The sequence below is a fragment of the Podarcis melisellensis genome (genome assembly GCF_964234715.1).
Source record: "Podarcis melisellensis genome assembly, chromosome: 1".
Taxonomy (NCBI): Eukaryota; Metazoa; Chordata; class Lepidosauria; order Squamata; family Lacertidae; genus Podarcis; species Podarcis melisellensis.
The window spans coordinates 21,663,806-21,681,355 of NC_138528.1; the positions used below are offsets into that span (position 1 = coordinate 21,663,806).

A 17,550-nucleotide genomic window follows, 5' to 3' on the forward strand; every position below is an offset into this window, starting at 1 on the left:
GATAGCCATCTTCAAATATCTGAAGGGCTGTCACATGGGAGATGGAGCAAGCTTGTTTTCTCCTGCTCTGGAAGCTAGGACTCGAACCAGTGGCTTCAAGTTACAAGAAAGGAGATTTCGGCTAAACATCAGGAAGACCTTTCTGACAGTAATAGCCCAACAGCAAATAGTCAAAGGTCAGTTTGCTGCAGCCATGCAAGCAGAGACCTGTTGGGAGCTATCCAGTTATTTGTCTGATGTTCCCTTCTAACTTTTGATCAAAACCGAAGCCTGGTTTTCTTCCCAGAGCCAATAGACAGTTTCCTCCACAAGTATATAAATCTTTAAAACAAAATGCTTAAAACTCTCTTTTCTTTTTTCTCTCCTCCATACTCACTCCCTGCCTGTTGCAATTAAATGAAAAGTACGTTAAATAAAGTATATGCTGGATAATGTGTTTATGGAGGTTCTCTTTATTTAATCAAAGTTGCATTCTAGTTTTTGTTTGGTGCATCGAATATTGGGTAAAAGCACTTCAAATGTTTGATTTGCAAAAACAAACAGCTTTTGCACTCACTGCATTCTGTGATTTAATGCAAACACTTGCTTTCAGTTTAGAGGTCCCTAATCTGTTCCTAAGAATGCAACCAGTGCGTTTATAGAACCCATAAGAATAATTAAATTGCAGTCATGGGTGGAGGGATGCTTCGTCCCCCCCCCCAAACGAAACCAAAGAATGGTATTAATGTGTTGCACTGGGAGATATTTTCAGTTAACTGCATGTTATTCATTCCTGAAGAATCTGAAGCAATGTCTCTGTGTGGGTGTCTCTAGAGTCAGGGTGACAGCAGTATCCTGCAGGAGATAATTATTTGAGTATTTATGATGCAACAGTGATGATGGTGCTCTTGGGTTAGCCTGAGCTACATCTTTCCCATTGCTCCCCTCCCACCCTTTGAACTGAGCAAACTTATTGAGTTCAGTTGATTAAATCTGGTAACTGTGTTATAAACTTTTTTTAAAAAAAATAAATCAAATTTATTGCTGCTAACCTATGTTAGAAAAGTTCCAGAAAGGCATCTGGAAACTCGAATTGGCATTTTAAAAATTTGCGGTTTAGGTGTTTCATTTCAAGTTCCCCCATTTTCCTCACTAGGCAGTTAAAAAAAAAATGCTTGCCCTATGATGAGTTTATAAATAGATGATCAAACTGACTTAAATAACGCAAATTACTTGGGAGTGTCACCCATTTCATTTGAACAGAAGAGTTAGTAATTTAAATGCACAAAAATTGAACCTTTTTTTTTATACTGCTGCTGTTACTGTGTTGTCTTCTGTCCATCTCCCTGGCAGACAAAGGTTCAATGTCTTGGAGAAGCTAAAATATTTCTTCCTGACCCATCACCCAGAGAATTGTGATTGATATTTGAAGTAACTCTTCCCATGATGGAAACATTTTAAATAATAATAATAATAATAATAATAATAATAATAATAATAGGAGTTATTCAAGTTACTAGATAGGGTAGAAAGAATACAGATCTTGATTAAGGAAGCCATCGTAAAATGTATTCTAGCCCTCTGCAAAATATCTGGTAGTCCATACATACCAGATGTGTGTTAGTCACATTGGTGCTGAAGATGGAACAACAGAGCCAAGGCTGATGGTGCAATTACTGGTAGGTAGAGGAAGCAGTGGTGGCATTTGGCTTAAGTACTAGGGCACAGAGTCTCCCCCCACCCCTAGTCTTTCCATGCCATCTTCCCCTCTTTCGAACTCAGAGCAGCATTTTATTCCCACCAGAACCCTGTGAGCTTCACCCAGTTTGCGTCCCAGCTGATGAGGGCTTATGGTCATCCAAGTCCAAAATGAGGACATTGGCCTCATTCACACATGACAGTAAACCATAGTTAATGGTATACCGTGATTGCGTCCTTTTGGCCTGTTTCACTTCTTCCCACCAGCACATGGAGGATGCAAACAACAATTCCTGGCTTAGATATGTGTCCCTTAAGCCTAAGGCACTGCTTGAAATCTTATGTTCCAGCTCGATCACTGATATTATCTGCAGGAGCATTGCAGCAATTTCCTGAGTTGATGTTCCTCGTTTGACAACAGCAAGAAACTGAGTCTTTAGTGTCATCAGTCCAGTCCTGTGGAATACTCCGTCAACAGAGATTTGTGCAAGAATACATCTTTCCACGATAGTTACCTGATTTCCAATTTTAACTCTGCCCCCTCCTATGGTTTTTATTGTACAGTCGTAGCTTGGACCGTGCGCCTTGCGAGTCGAACGTTTTGGCTCCCGAATGCTGCAAACCTGGAAGTGAGTTTTCCAGTTTGCGAACATTCTTTGGAACCCAAACCTCTGACGCAGCTTCCAATTGGCTGCAGGAGCTTCCTGCGGCCAACTGGAAGCTGTGCCTTGGTTTCCAAACATTTTGGAAGTCGAAAATACTTCCGGAAAGGATTCTGTATTGTTTTTATATACAAATTTTGCAAATCTGTCTGATTTTTAAAAAATGGATTAGTGGTATATAAGTTCTTAAAATAAAATAAATGAATAAAATGAATGACATATCTGATTACCATTTGCTAGGGAACAAGAATAGAAGAGGGCTACGGTCTTGCTTTGTGGGCTTACCATATTCATTTAGTGGGCCACTGTGTGGATGCCCTTAGGTTCATCGTTTTGTGCTCCTCCTCCTCTCCTAACCTTAATTTCCACCAGACTTGAAACCAGCTTCAATTCTAGTTAAAAGCAAAAACCTGTTGATAAAAGCTGTTGGGGTGAATTCACACTTGAGAGGGGAAGGACCATATGATTCAAGGCTGACATTCTACTTTTCTAAACTTGTGTTTCTGAGGCAGAGCTCTTTTTTCACTGCAATCTTCCAGGAGGTTCCTGTTAGTCATAGAGTAACTATGACTAAGTTTCTCATTTACTGGCCACATCAATAATTTTTTCATATAGTTGCCACAGCACTGTAAATCACCACCAGTCTTCCCTTTATCTAGAAGCAAAGCGTCACTATACCGGAATGTCTCTGGCTGATTGTTCTGATAAGGTTCAAGAATGAGATTTTTGAATGACGGTGTCTTAAATGAAAGGAAGTTTAGTCAATCCCTCTCTGATATTCAGGTGAAATGAAAATGAATAAGATAAGGGTTTGTGCTACAATAACTTCCAGCAGTTCTGCTATTATTAGGAAGGCGCAATGGTTTTGTGCCAGCTAAGATTCTTCAGATGGAGTGAGTTTAGGACTGTTGACCACTAATACGTTATCTTTTGGATGCTTTTGAATCTGCTGTTTTCATGGGCCCTAGTGCCAATAGGCTAGATTATTGAGGCCTCCAACTGCACCTTCATTCATTCATTTCATTCACATTTGCTCTTGCACAGGGGAGCTACCTTCTGTTCACCTTGGTATAAATGGGTTGCCAGATACCCCTGGGAAATTAAAGGTGGTCAGACACCTTGTGGATCTTAAGCGTGTCTGCAGTTGCACACATCTTATGCTCCCGATGGTGTGTGAGGTCGATTTTGACCGTGACTGTTAGACTCTTGCTGAAGATTTAGTCACCACAAGTTAATGATCTTCTGGGGTCATAAAACAACAATGAACTTTGCATCTTCACTAACAGCTGAGGACCTAAGAGGCTTTTAGCTACTCAAAAGAAATGTGAGTAGTAACAGCAGTTTCTCCAGATACAGTGTTGAGCCAGGAATTCAGAAATTGATGGTGGTAGTGGGGGGGGGGACACTGCCCCCCATCCCGGCCCCAAGTGTGTTAAGTCAGTAAGAGGTGATCAAAGCAACTGCATTGAAAGTTTTGTTTTAGAGCTGGAAATTAATGAGCCTCCTCGCTATGTGTTGTATTGAATAGGTACAAAAACTGATCTCTCTCTCTCTCTCTCTCTCTCTCTCTCTCTCTCTCTCTCTCTCTCTCTCTCTGGCTTCTTCAATGCTTATAAAAGTGACCTGAAGCCATTTTTTGGTGGCACGGAGCTGCAATCCCCCCCCCCCTGACTTTATCTCGCTAGCTGTAAATGCAAAAGTCGAAAATTGCTGTGTGGTAGTGGAAAAAAATACATTTAATAGTGTTGAGTTTCAAGGTAGTGGCTGTGTCGAGATTTAAAGATAGCCCAAGTGAATGTGTACTTCATTCCCTATCAGATTCTTAATCCTCTCAAACTTAAGATATTTATAATACTTGATTGGGGTTGTTTACAGATCTAGTAAGGAATCCAGGGACAAGGTGGTCCTGGGTAAATAATCTGTTTTAGAGACCTCTAGTCCTACATCTGCTGTATTCGAAACCTCAACTGGGTCACTAACTCTCATTAATGTTTATGTTTCAAACAACATTGGTGCCAAAAGGGACAGTTTGTCTACACACAGAGATATCTCTTGATCAACCGTGGAACAGGTCCCGACAGAATTCCACAAGAATTGTTCTGGCCCAGTGCTGAATTATTTGCTGCAAGGCACTCTTTCAGAAGCATAAACAAGATTATTCTGAATAATTCAGTAACAGGAAGAAGTTCATAGAATTACATAAGACTCTTTGGGAGTTTTTCCCCCCTCCCAAAATATTGAAAGATCTGTAACTTGCAATTTACGCATGGAAACTTTGCAACCATCAAGGTATGTTCAAATATGGCTTTCCAAAACCCAACCCTGCACCAGCTTTTCATACATGCCACATCTCATGTGCTTTTGTCAAGTTTGGGAAGAGAAGCTATGCTTGAACTGGACAGCTCACAGCTGTGAGCTTATGAGTAATTCTGTTAAATTCATAGAATTACTTAAGAGTCTGTGGGAGATTCCACCGAGGGATTCTTCAGCTTGCAATTGGCATGTTGAAACTTCACAACCATCAAGATACTGAGACATGTTCAAATATGGCCTTCTACAATCTCCCCCACCCTATTCCTCAGCCCCCAGATCATCAGTTTCGGACATATGTCACATTTCTGGCCAGCTCACAACTATGGTCTTGTGACTAATTTGGCCACAATTTGCTATAAGTGTATCCTTTTCCCATAAGCCAAAGGCTGCATTTCGACATAACGAGAACGAGTGTTGGCCTTGTGTGCTTGGTATGGCTATGAGGAGTGTATGGCTACGAGGAGAATGGAAATGGCTACCTCTGTTTTGTCTAAAATGCAGCTTGTCGTTTTCATCCTGAATTGCAGTTAATTTTAACTATGGTTAGTCATGGGTGTAGCCAGGATTTTTGTTGGGGGGGCAGGCCTTTTGTGGGGGGGGGGCAGAACCTCAATTTGCTATTTATTTTAATTTTAATGGGGGGACAGCTGCCCCCCCGCCCTCCCTTGGCTAAGCCCATTTGGCTAAGCCCAGCTTCATAAACTCTGACTGGAAGTTGACTTGCTTCAACAAACCATAAGGTTAACCCTGTTTTGTTTGGGTTTGGATGACACAGCTAGAACTGGAAGGCCAGGGGGGGGCTATTGGGGGGGGAGCAGAAGTCCTCTCACACAAGTGGACATCCTTGTGCTGATGGTATGGTGGCTTAGTGCTACGCTGGAAACAAGGCATAATAATTTTCAGAATACATGACATTTTTCTTTACTCTAATGTTAGTGGCTTCTTCTGGTTTTTAAAATTGATCCTTATGAACTGGCAAAACCAGAGGCTACAGGTCCCTTGGTGTTCACTAGCTTGTATCTCTATTTGTAACAACAAAATTAAAATATATGATGATGATGATGATGATGAATACACCGCCCTACACCTGCAGGTCTCAGGGCAGTTCACAGGACGAAATCAGAGTATAAAACCACAAAGTACATAATCAAAATAAAAACAACAATCACCCAATAGCCCCCCCTCCAGCACATTTTAAAAGCACATAGGATGTCAATCAAATCATCCAAAGGCCTGATTAAAGAGGAACTTTTTGCCTGGCACCTAAAGGTGTATAACGAAGTGACTCGATCCATAAAGGGTGAGATTTTTATTTTTATTTTTTCTTTGAAGTATGACACATTTTTCAATTTCTCCTCAAATTTCTGCCCCCCCCCCGAAAACCTCTCAAGGGAAAAACCCCATCTTTTCCCATAGCTTCAGAATTTCTGGAATTTTTATATCTTTAGACACAGTAAGCTGTGACTGACCTAAAATGAAAGCAAAGGTTCCCAAACTCCGTGTGGCCGTGTCAGAAGCTTGTTATCGTAATGCTAACCTTAATCCTCTTTTGAAATATCTGCTGTTCCCTTTTTTTAAAAAAATAAATAAATCCCACAACAAATGGATGTTTAACACATTCTGTTTTGTCTTGAACATCGGATAAAGTATTATTTAATATAGCAAAACCTCTCTGGGTCGGACTGTTCCAACAAGTATCTCAGTTAATTATTTTCTGAAGAAAGGAAGTATCTAAGTATCTAAGTATTCTGGGACAGCACCACATCGCTTACCCCTGTCCTAGGGTCTAAGCACCATTAAGTGCTCTGTAATTTATATTTTTATTTTTTGGCTTTGATTTGGCAGCTCAACGTATGCCGGCACCAAATGCTCAGCAAAATGACGTTTGGATCGCAGGAAGTTCTGAATCCACGTTTCTGATACTTTTTAGGGGGCAGCAAAGATGTTTTATGACTTGTACAGTGGAATGCTGCACACAGTTTAAGGCCCTTGTTTTGGACAATCTGCGCTTCTTTGGCTGTCTTTATAGGGCACCGTGATTCATATTAAATTGGTTTGCCAATGCCTCTCCTTGTAATAATGGAAAATTTCAACTGAGGACACTCTGTCTTCACTGCAGCTGTGTCCGTGGTGGCCCTTCCAAGCTCTTTCACTTCTAACGCTTGGAACAAGAGTCGTTTGACCTGTTGGAGCTTGAGCATTTGGTGTTTGTAGTACACAGTGAATCATCCACCTTTTTGTTTCCCCTTGGGACTCTATGGGAAAGTTAGCCACAGACTGATTAGAGAACCAGTATATACCTTAAAAAAAAAAAAAAGATACCTAGGATTACGGTTAGTCTGGAATGTATTACTGATGTGTCTGCCCTCCCTGCTTTTAATCTTTGCTTCGATGTTTCATACCTGTTTTCTGTGATGATTTTGCTTTATGCTTGGTTTTGCGTTACAAACACCCATGGCTTCCACTCCTTCAGCCTCATATACTTCCACTCCTCAGCCTCATATACTGTATATGAAACAGAGGTTATCTTGATGCAAATGGGCTAGATGACCTTCAGGATCACTTCCAACTCTACAATTCTATGAAATCCCACAAGTTTTTGTGCTGACGAATGACAGAGATTAAGAGCCACTGGAGACAAAGTTCTGTTTAATCAAACATGATCAAGTTAATAGCTTGTTCTTGTTCAACTTAACATGTAATGTTGTTGTCAGAATTAGATTTTGGTTCACCCAGCTTTAGGGTGTGTTTTGACTTCTTTTAGCTTAGGATACCACGATTCACTTTCGTTTTTGTTTTAGGTGAGTGCTCAGGAGTCTTAAAGGCGCCTGTGGTTTGCAAACATGTCATTTTTCATTATGTTCCTTAAAACGGTCTGGACCCTGTACTTTGCTGTGCTAATGGCAGATCAGCATTTCTTTCGTCTTCCCCTTTCAAACATATGTGTACTATATATTAGCAGACTTCGTGGAAATTCAGCTTATTATACTGATATGTTTATACAGTCGTTAGTGTGCTAGATTAAGACCTGGGAGACCAGGGTTCAAACCCCTATGCAGCCATGAAATTCACTGAGTGACCTTGGAACTGTCACTCACTCTCAGCCTAACCTACCTCAAAGGCTTGTTGTGGGGATTAAGTGGGGAGGAGCAGAACTATGCATGCCACCTTGAGCTTCTTGGAGGGAAAGTGGGATATAAATGCAAAAATAAAATATAAAATCAACATGGGATGTGTCTTCTTCATTGGAGGTTTTTAAGCAGAGGTTGGATGGCCATCTATCATGGATGCTTTAGTTGAGATTCCTGCATTGCTGAGGGTTGGACTATATCAGGCATAGGCAAACTCGGCTCACCAAATGTTTTGGGACTACAACTCCCATCATCCCTGACCACTGGTCCTGTTAGCTAGGGGTGATTGGAGTTGTAGTCCCAAAACATCTGGAGGGCCGAGTTTGCCTATGCCTGGATTATATGGTCCCTTCCAGTTCTGCAATTCTATGATTCTATAATTTGTGGAATGGATAATAAAACAAGTGTGAATTGCGGCCAAATCACCTAACTGTGGGATGAATCTTAGCTGAATGAAGAAATTGCCTTAGGTGGTTTGGCTGCTTCAGCCTATGGAGGCTAATCCTATATCACAGGATCAGCAGGGTTGATTTGTGAATTAAAATTTGCGCATTCTGAGTATGAAGCCGAAACATGAAGGAAAAGACTCAGTGCTGGATTGAGAAGGTGTAGACCCCCTTGGCCACATCCATTTTGGTAGTTTGGGCAATCCTCAATTGATGCCCTTCCAAAAGGAGCTCAGCTTCCTCAACAACCACTGTGTAGCTCCTCACACAAGACTAGCTCCTTAGTCCTGCCCAAATTGATGAAGATTGGGTTTGTCTCTTTTATTCAGTAACAAGGGAGAGACCTTTCTCAGCAGTGGCACCCCAAATATGGAATGCCCTCCCTAAACCGTCTCATGTGATGCCTACAAAAACAACCCTGGGATGGCTCTGTTGACATGAGACTCTTGATCTGAGGGTCCGAGTTTGAGACCCACGTTGGGCAAAAGATTCCTGTATTGCAGGGGCTTGGACTAGATGACTCTTGTGGTCGCTTCCAACTCTATAATTCTATGATTCTGTAGCCTAGTGATCCTCCTGCAGTAGGAGAAAGAAGAACAAAGCTGGCAGATGGCAAGAGGCACAACTTGGAGCCTTCAATCTGCTCTTTTTATATAAGCACCTAAACTCCACTAAATAATCACAGGCTGTTGGACAGAACATTTTGTGGGTGGGGGGACAGGAACAGGGTCAGACCTTTAAGAAAATACACACATGGATAAGCCCTAAGGCACAGTAGGATTTTCTACATACTGTGTTTACTATATTTGGTTCACTTCAGGCAGTTGTACCTACAGTCCTCTGGGATGGAAGGTCAGGTTAGGTGGAAGTAAAAAAACATTGCATGGATGTCAAGAACCAGCCCTTAACACTGTTTATTGTTTGAGTAAGATTTGCAGTACATAGATGCTTGGGGAATTGCTATTCTTATTTGAAACTTTCTTGCAGACAAATTCATTTTGTTAAGACTTCTTGCAAGGTAAGTGTGTCTGGGTTGAGTCTCTAGAGACCTACGCAGGCACACATCAGCAGTTCCGGAAAGTGTCAAAGGGTATATAAAGAAGCTCGTTCCAATTTCCCACCAAGGAAATTCATTCAGTTGCATGGCGCTAATCTGACCCGGGATCTTCCTTTTGACCGCAATCTGCAACATGGGACCTAGTTTTAATTTAATTCTCTCTCTGTGTGTGTGTGTGTGTGTATGTGAGAGAGAGCCAGACAGACTCTGTTTAAAGTTGTTTGTTCTCCCTAGGAAACCCTGGGGAATTGCATTCCTGTGTGTTTGGAATGGAGGGAATAGAGAAAGCCAACAACATAAATCTTAGAGTCTGCGCCAAACTACAATTCCCAAGACTTCGAAGAAAAGCCGTAAAACTAGTGTAGAACCGGGATAAACCTGCTACCCCTAGTCTGTCTTCCCTTTTCTGTTTTTCAACATCTTCTTTTGAAAAGTCACATGTTTTGTGTCTTGGCTGCAACTTACTACAGTGGTACCTCGTGTTATGTACTTAATCCGTTCCAGAGGTTTGTTCATAACACGAAACTGCTCGTAACATGAGGCGTGCTTCCTCTAATGGCGCCTGCCGCGCCGCCAGAGCGCAACGTCCACTCGCATCCCGGGGCAAAGGTAGCAACAAGGGGCATCTACTTCCAGGTTAGCGGAGCACGTAACCTGCGCCATTCGTAAGGGGGACAGTACGTAACACGAGGTACCACTGTATAGGAACTGACTAAACCATTTGGAAACGAATAGTATATTTCCTGTTGTTGCTCTCCACCTAAAGAGAATTTTGTTGGACGAGTTGCATTGTGTAGCTAAAATGAGCTTAGTTTAATGTAGCCGTCCCATAGACATCCGGCTGGCAATTTTGGGGACAAAATGCTAGATTTAGATGGGCCTTTGGTCTGATCTGCTACTATTCTCCTCACGCTCTTGTGTGCGTAGCAGTTAGTGGGCATGTTTGGAGACTGCTGTGATGCCATTTAGAAGTCATTTCCTGTGTATAGATTTAAAAGCAGTCTGCTGCGTTGGTGGGATGAAAAGTTAAAACCTATAAAAGCAACTCCCCCCCCCCCAAAGTGCTTGACAGAGGCAATGTTTGAAGCAATGTTTTCAACTTATACCCTGGTTCTCCTGTCCTTATCCTTCCCTTTTTCTTTTAAAAAAATAGTTAATATTAGCATATGCAAATTTATTTATTTAGAAAATTAATATACAGTGCTGCTGAGCATTTTTGGCAAAAATGGCTATAAAATCAAAAAGCAATAAAATACAAATAAAGATCAGAATGCAATGAATATGCTTAAAACCTATCAATTAAAACGATGCCCTTGGGTAAAGAAGATTTTAGGAAATATTTGAGGCATCCAACAATTTCATTTACCTACATAGCAATCCCTCTGTGGCTTAATTTAGGTTTAGGTGACCCTACAGGTAGTTCACCTGTAATTTTCATGAAAAGTCTATTGGAATGAGATGAGCCAGAATCTATTTTTCTGAATCTAAAACAGTAATGCTTATTTAAGTTTGGTGGGTCTACCTACCCACCCCCAGAACTACATTGAGCAGCAGCAGACACAAGCTACTTCTACTCTAGAAGAGTTGATTTCTTTTATACTGTGTATTTTGGGATAGCTCCTTACAGAGCAGTTTACAAAATTTAAATGCAATCCACACAATACAAGATCAGTAAAACCAATACAATCACAAACTAATATTAAAATAGTATAGTTTTTAAAGTCTTATTGCCAGCACATCCAGATTAAAAATGAAGCTCCTGCTTCTTTTGTGTCCAGTGTAAACACAAAAGAAAAGCTTATGTTTCCTGTTCTATTGTCACCCAAGTTATAGAGGAACTGTTGATGTACAGTATTGCATTAACATGTCGGTTATATTACGTGCATCTTTATCTGTTTTAAGCAAGCCCTTCAACTGGCTGTTGAATGTGCAACTAATAAAAATATCCAGTGAAGTATTGGTCGAATATATTTTTAGCAATATCCATTGAGGTTCAGGCAGACTTCCACTCATGCATTGGGACTTTTCTTTCCTCCCCTCTGCTTCAGAAGTTCCCCCAACCATCCAGAGCAGTTTTTGGGGGCATGCAAGGGACTGTGGAAGCCAGGAGTAGAAGACAACACACCACTTAGATGTCACCCAGGCCTCTTGTTCCAACTGTTTGTTGCATTTCAATAATGTGCTTTTTGTTTTGTTTTCGGAATTACACTATGCCTTTGTCGATCCTTCAGCATGTAAGGATATTGGGTATGCCCACCAGTGCCATTGCAGTTGTATATTCAATACCTTCAAAAGCACATTGGCTGTGCTTGTGTGTGGCTATAGTTAGCTGGTATATCTGCAGCAATGCTGTTATCTTCCTGTCTGGCGATGACTATCATGACAAAAATGAGGTTCTGCATGGACAGTTTATTGCTCCAGTGTCCCAAGAATTCCAGCGCTGAAAAACATGGACAGTCATTCAGAGATTGTTTCTTTCTCCATCTCTGTGATTCACCTATAACAAGTTATTGTGGCGTTTCATTTTCAGGGAACAATCTCTGGTATGTAAGGAAGGGTGATAAATGCTTTCTCAACAGCTGATTCCTAGCCAGCTGGGGCAGTGGCCCAGGAGTCTTACAACGTTAATCCCCAGTGTCAAGAATGGTGACTCAGCTCTTCCCGGTATGAACATTACAGGTCTTTTCTACGATCCTGTCGCCTTGATTATAGTTGACTCCACCCCACCAGCCCCATGCATGTCAGAAACCTTTTAAAATTGAATGCTGAGGTTTTTGTAGCGGTTTTTTCTCTAAAAAAAAAACAAGGCCTTGTAACTTACGTAAGCGTTTCAAAGGGGCAGCCCTTGTGCTGCTGACTCTATACTGTCAAAGCCCTCTAATCTAATCCAAAACAGGAAGACTGCAAGTAACATAAGTTCAAGAGGAAAAGGATTATAATGCCTCTGTACGTGAGAGGCCTAGTGCTCTATTGTGGCTTAGGAAATTCTGACCAAGTCAGGGTCAAACCATCTATCAATATCTTCTGAGGGAGATGCCTAGGAGAACGCCTGGGGCCTCTTCTCGTGCTGCTTTTTATATGCACGTGTCTCTTAAAAGCACTACTCGGTGTTTTTGAATAAATCTAATGTGTTCTAAAGAAACTTTATTGATTTAAATCTTGCTGATAAAAAAAATATCTAGGAAAACACCAAAGGAGGCGGCATTGCACTGCACAAGACAACTTGGCCCATCTGGACCAGTATTTATTGACACTGGCTGGCAGCAGCTTTCGGAAGCTTGGGGAAAAGTTCATTTCCCCCACACCTAATTCTTTAGCCAGGGATGAAAACTGACGCCGCATGCAAGGGATGTTTGCTATCACCGAGTTATGGCTCCTGACACAGCGATCTGAAATTTCCCCTCCTCATAATTCCATTTCTCTCTCTGTATATTTTGATACACCTGTGACACAGTCCCCTCATAAGAAAGCAAGATCCATTCCTAGTTCCCTCCCTCCCTCCCTCAACTTTTTGTCCTCACTACTTCACAAATTATAGAGCCTTCTCCTCAAAAGAGAGCCATTTCCCTGCTTGTCACACCACCCCGGTTTTCTTCTCATGTGCCTTTTTATTCATGGGTGTCCAGAGGCATTTTTTCCAGGGTGTGTGTGGTGGGGGAGGGATGTGAAATAAAACAGTGTTGGGGAGAGTAAGCTAGTTACTCACAAAAATAAAAATAAAATAAGTGCCTGCACATTTTGACTTATACTTCAGGTTCTACAAATGTTAGAAACGTAACTCTTTTTTTTTAAAGGAAAGGTGGGAATCTGGGGGTTATGGTTCATGGGGGGGGGGAGGCAGCATTTGTTTCCATGTCCACCCATGCTTTCCTTGCATCTTTTGGGGCAGCCCTCCCAAATCCATTCCCAGAGTTCTTCCAAGTTCTCTCTTGCTTTATTTGTCCCTGTCTTGCTTAATTTATCTACATTCCCTCCCAATATTTTTCTAGAGGCATTGTTTTTCTCTCCCCTGTCGCCCCCTTTAATCTTTGCCTCATTTCTGTTTCATTGCACTTATAAGATACCCCCTGACCTTCCCTCAGCCACTTACACCCCATTTGGTTTGCATCTCAGTCTCTGAACAGCCCATAATATAAATAAAAGTGAATTTCCAAAAAATTTTAAGGAGGCAGTTTCCTGCTTACACACGTGTGCCCTTCACGCTTGATGAGGTGTGTATGTGTTTAGTATTCAGGATAGGCATATACAAGAACAAACTAGTAAAATGAGAATCTGCCTTTAGGCTTGGAATATCTTGAATTCCTTTCCAACCCCCATGACAGCATATCTGGTAGTCATACGACAACCGCAACTACTGTCGTTTTCTGCTTAAGTCATTTTGTAGCCATAACATGCAGCGTACGAAACCATGTTTGTTCTGTGTGTCACGTTTCCCTTTTTTTTGAGGAAAATATGATTCTCCTGTTGACATTTGCTCTTCCCCAGTCGCTTCTGCATCCAGTGCGATGGCAGGGCATGTTAACATTATGCACGGTTTTCTTTCTGAGAATGTGGAGTCAAAGCTTTCATATTCCCTTTTGAGTCACGAGGGGTAAGGAGGCAGGGTTAGGAACTCAGATATATAAGTTAATGGCTCCTTAAACCTAGATTAGGGCCGCCACAACGGTATGTCTAGATTCCATTCCCTGCCCAGTGGAGATGATGATGATGATGAATTTCATTTCTATAGCACTTTATATTTTAAAGAAAAAACCTCAGAACGGTTTGCAACACATTAAAACATCAAATAAAACAATTCAGAATAAAACAAATTCAAGCTTCAAGCAAAATATTTCAGATCCTCCTCTAAGTGACATTTTGCTTTCCCCATATTTATTCAGTGTTGGGCTAGGACCTGGGAGATCAGGGTTCAAATCCCCACTCAGTTATGAAGCTCACTGGGTGATCTTGGGCCTCTTAACCCACCTCACAGGGTTATTGTAGGAATTAGCTGAGGGTGGGTGAACCCTGTACTCATTGGAAGAAAAGGTGGGATTTAGATGCAATAAATAAGCTTTTCTATTTACTAGCTTAAGAAAGCTGGAGGGGCCAGCCAGATGGAGATATCAGTCACTAGCCTGGCATCCAGAAATCTCCACATCGTCGCAGTTGGACCCATGCCAGGAGCAAAACGCACCTGGCGCCTGGCTAATTTCTAACACTTGGAGGGAAGGAGATCATGCCTGAAAGACAAGGCAGAGATATCACTGCCCTAGAGCTATAAATCAGGGGTAGGGAACCTGCAGCCTTCCAGATATTGGATTCCAACTTACATTTCCCCTGACTGTTGCCCATGCAGACTGGAATTGGTGAGAGTTGGGGCCCAAGAACAGCTAGAGTCCCCATCCCTGCTAAAATTAATTCAACAGCAGATTTTTCTTTTAACAAAGAAAGCCGATTAGGGTTTTTTTTCCTCCTTTGGTTTTCAAAGGTGAAATTTGTGTATTTCAATTAGAAGAAGGTTACATCAGAATTATAAAGCATCTGTGAATAATTTAGAAACCAAATCAAAATAGTTGTCCTTCACAGTGATCACATTTTCTTACTGTTTGGTGTAAGAAATTAGTGGACGTAAGCAGCCAAGAATGCGCCTGCCTTTTTCATTTGAACTTTGATTTTTTATTTTGCACTGGAATATGCACTAGTAAATCAGTGATCACATTTTGTTCATTGGCACTATAAAGAACTTTCAAAAACACCTTAAGTGTATCGACCATCAGTTTGTTGCTATTTGCTCCATTTGAAAGCATAATAAAAATATGTGATGTGGGTGGTTAGGGACATGTGTCACTCTTCAAAAATGACTTCATGGTTGGTGATTTCTACCCTCATCTTGTTGCCAGCTTGCTTATTATAAACATCTAATAGCCTGACATGCTTCAGATAATATAGAAATAAGAATAATGTATACCACGGTTGCATGTTTATACTGATTGATTGATTTGATAGCAAATACTGGGTGATATTCAGCTATGTTTTAGTCAGAGTGGAACCCTTGAAATGAATGGACCTAACCCTGCTCATTAATTCCAGTGTGTTTGATAAAGCCTAGCAGAATACCTCTCGCTGTCTTTCAGTATTGAGATTTGCAGTTATTATTTTATAGATTTCTAGTATGTATTTTAATGATTAGTTGTCATCCTAAGAAGCCAATGTTAAGATTCCAATATTTAAAATAGCGGCAAAAACAATTAACAACAATAAAATAATCTAGAATAAAATGGTTCTTTAAAATGACAGTCATAAAACCATCTGAATGTAGACTAAAATAATAATAAAAAATATTTGGAGCTTTACGAAAGGACAGTCTGATGGGGGGATATGAATTTTCTTGGAGATTGCAGCAGACCTTTCAATGATGATGATGGTGATGATAAATAATTTATTATTTATACCCGGCCCATCTAGCTGGGTTTCCCCAGCCACTCTGGGCGGCTTCCAACAAAGATTAAAAATACATTATAACATCAGTTATTAAAAACTTCCCTAAAGAGAGCTGCCTTCAGATGTCTTCCAAATGTCAGATAGTTGTTTATCTCTTTGACATCTGATGTGAGGGCGTTCCACAGGGCGGGCGCCACTACCGAGAAGGCCCTCTGCCTGGTTCCCTGTAACTTGGCTTCTTACGGTGAGGGAACTGCCAGAAGGCCCTCAGAGCTGGATCTCAGTGTCCAGGCTGAACGATGGTGGTGGAGACGCTCCTTCAGGTATACTGGGCCAAGGCCATTTAGGGCTTTAAAGCTGACCATAGGATGTCCTCCTTTTTTTGAACTTGGAGTAGAAACATTCAAGTCTGCAAAAGTTCCATTCATTGGGTTGGCCATGCTCCTAAAAATCTGCCGTTCGTGTCTAGAAAGTTTAGAATGACATTATTCTCCTGCATCTGTGTGTAATATCAGGTCGTAGACAGTTCAGTTTCCCCCAGCCTGGAATATGCTGTTTCTTAAAAAAGAAACTAAGGCAATAGCTGAATTTAATTTTTTAATAAATAACTGTATTTTTCTACTTTTTCTTTTTCAGGAAAAGAGGAATAGAAGTTATACAGGTGAGTACAATTGTTTTCCCATCCCCCAATTCTTTAAAGGGGTTTTCTTTCTAAATCTCTTTATCTATATTTGGTATCACTGCTTTTCAAGTTTTCCTTGCTTTGCAGTGACAGACTTGTACTTCTAATGCTGGATTGCAGATAGGTTTCATTATGCCATAGTATTGCAATTATGGGGTGCAAGCAGGCATTGCAAAAAAAAACAAAAAACAACACATGGTTTCCAGAGCACACTGCATTGCTTTTGGCACTCAAATTATGAGAACAAACGTAGGGAGCTCATAGCGCAATTCTCAGTATCTCCTTCTGGCTCCACCTATTTGTAGTCAAATCATGCCCTCCATGAGGGTCTAAGAGGGCAGCCTCCCTCTGCCCCCCCCTGTAATCCAGGTACTATGGTTATTTCCCCTGTCCTGCCTTGCCTTTCCCTTGTAATGTGATGAAACACACAACGGGTTGTGTGTCTTATTACTACGTGTGATGGGGAGAAGAGGAGATATTAGGCAGAACATCGCAGGAGAAACCATCTGTTGTTGGCAGTGCCTTATCTACACCCAAAGGGTGATATTCATTGTTAGTCATACTCCGAGCATGTCAGCATCGCCCTTGAGCCAGTGCCACTAACTGGACTCATCCACTTCAACCCCGACTGGGCTAGGCGAGCTGGGTAGCACTTCCAGAGACCACCTTCTGCACAGGAACAGGTCAAAGTGCTGTGGACTCACAGCTTAGTGTTGTGAGCACCGGATTCACTCCCACAAGAAGACAGTCGTTACACAGCAGAGTATAGCAGAGTATAGCAGAGCATAAACGACTCGAAGAGCAGCTCTGTAGAATATCTTCTTTATTCTATCTACAACTATAATACAACTATATACAGAGCTAAATGAGGTCTAAGCATAAATGAATGCTGAACTGCACTGAGTGTCTGCAGCTGCTCTTAGCAGCAACCTTATCTAAACACACAATCTCTAACACTCAGTCTCTCTCTCTCCGACACACTGACTGACTGACACTTTGATGTGGTGTTGGAGCGGAATAAGTAGAGAGGAGAAAACCACCCCTCCTCTCTAGAGAATCACCAGACTCATCAGCAGATTCTTGGATATGGGAGGGGTGAAATCTCCTCAGAGCAAAGGCATCGAAATCAGTGGATTTAAGGTGTTGAAGTCCATTGACT

The 17,550-nt window shown here is 41.4% G+C and overlaps 1 protein-coding gene across 1 annotated transcript in view; it reads left to right on the forward strand.

Annotated features, from left to right (window-relative positions):
- Nucleotides 1-17,550, forward strand: part of ITPK1 (inositol-tetrakisphosphate 1-kinase) — a 142,728-nt gene that overhangs the window by 16,314 nt on the left and 108,864 nt on the right. Inside the window, exon 2 of the mRNA XM_081914022.1 lies at nt 16,346-16,370. Coding sequence (XP_081770148.1) covers nt 16,346-16,370 — 25 coding nt within the window. The remainder of the gene's footprint in view (nt 1-16,345; nt 16,371-17,550) is intronic.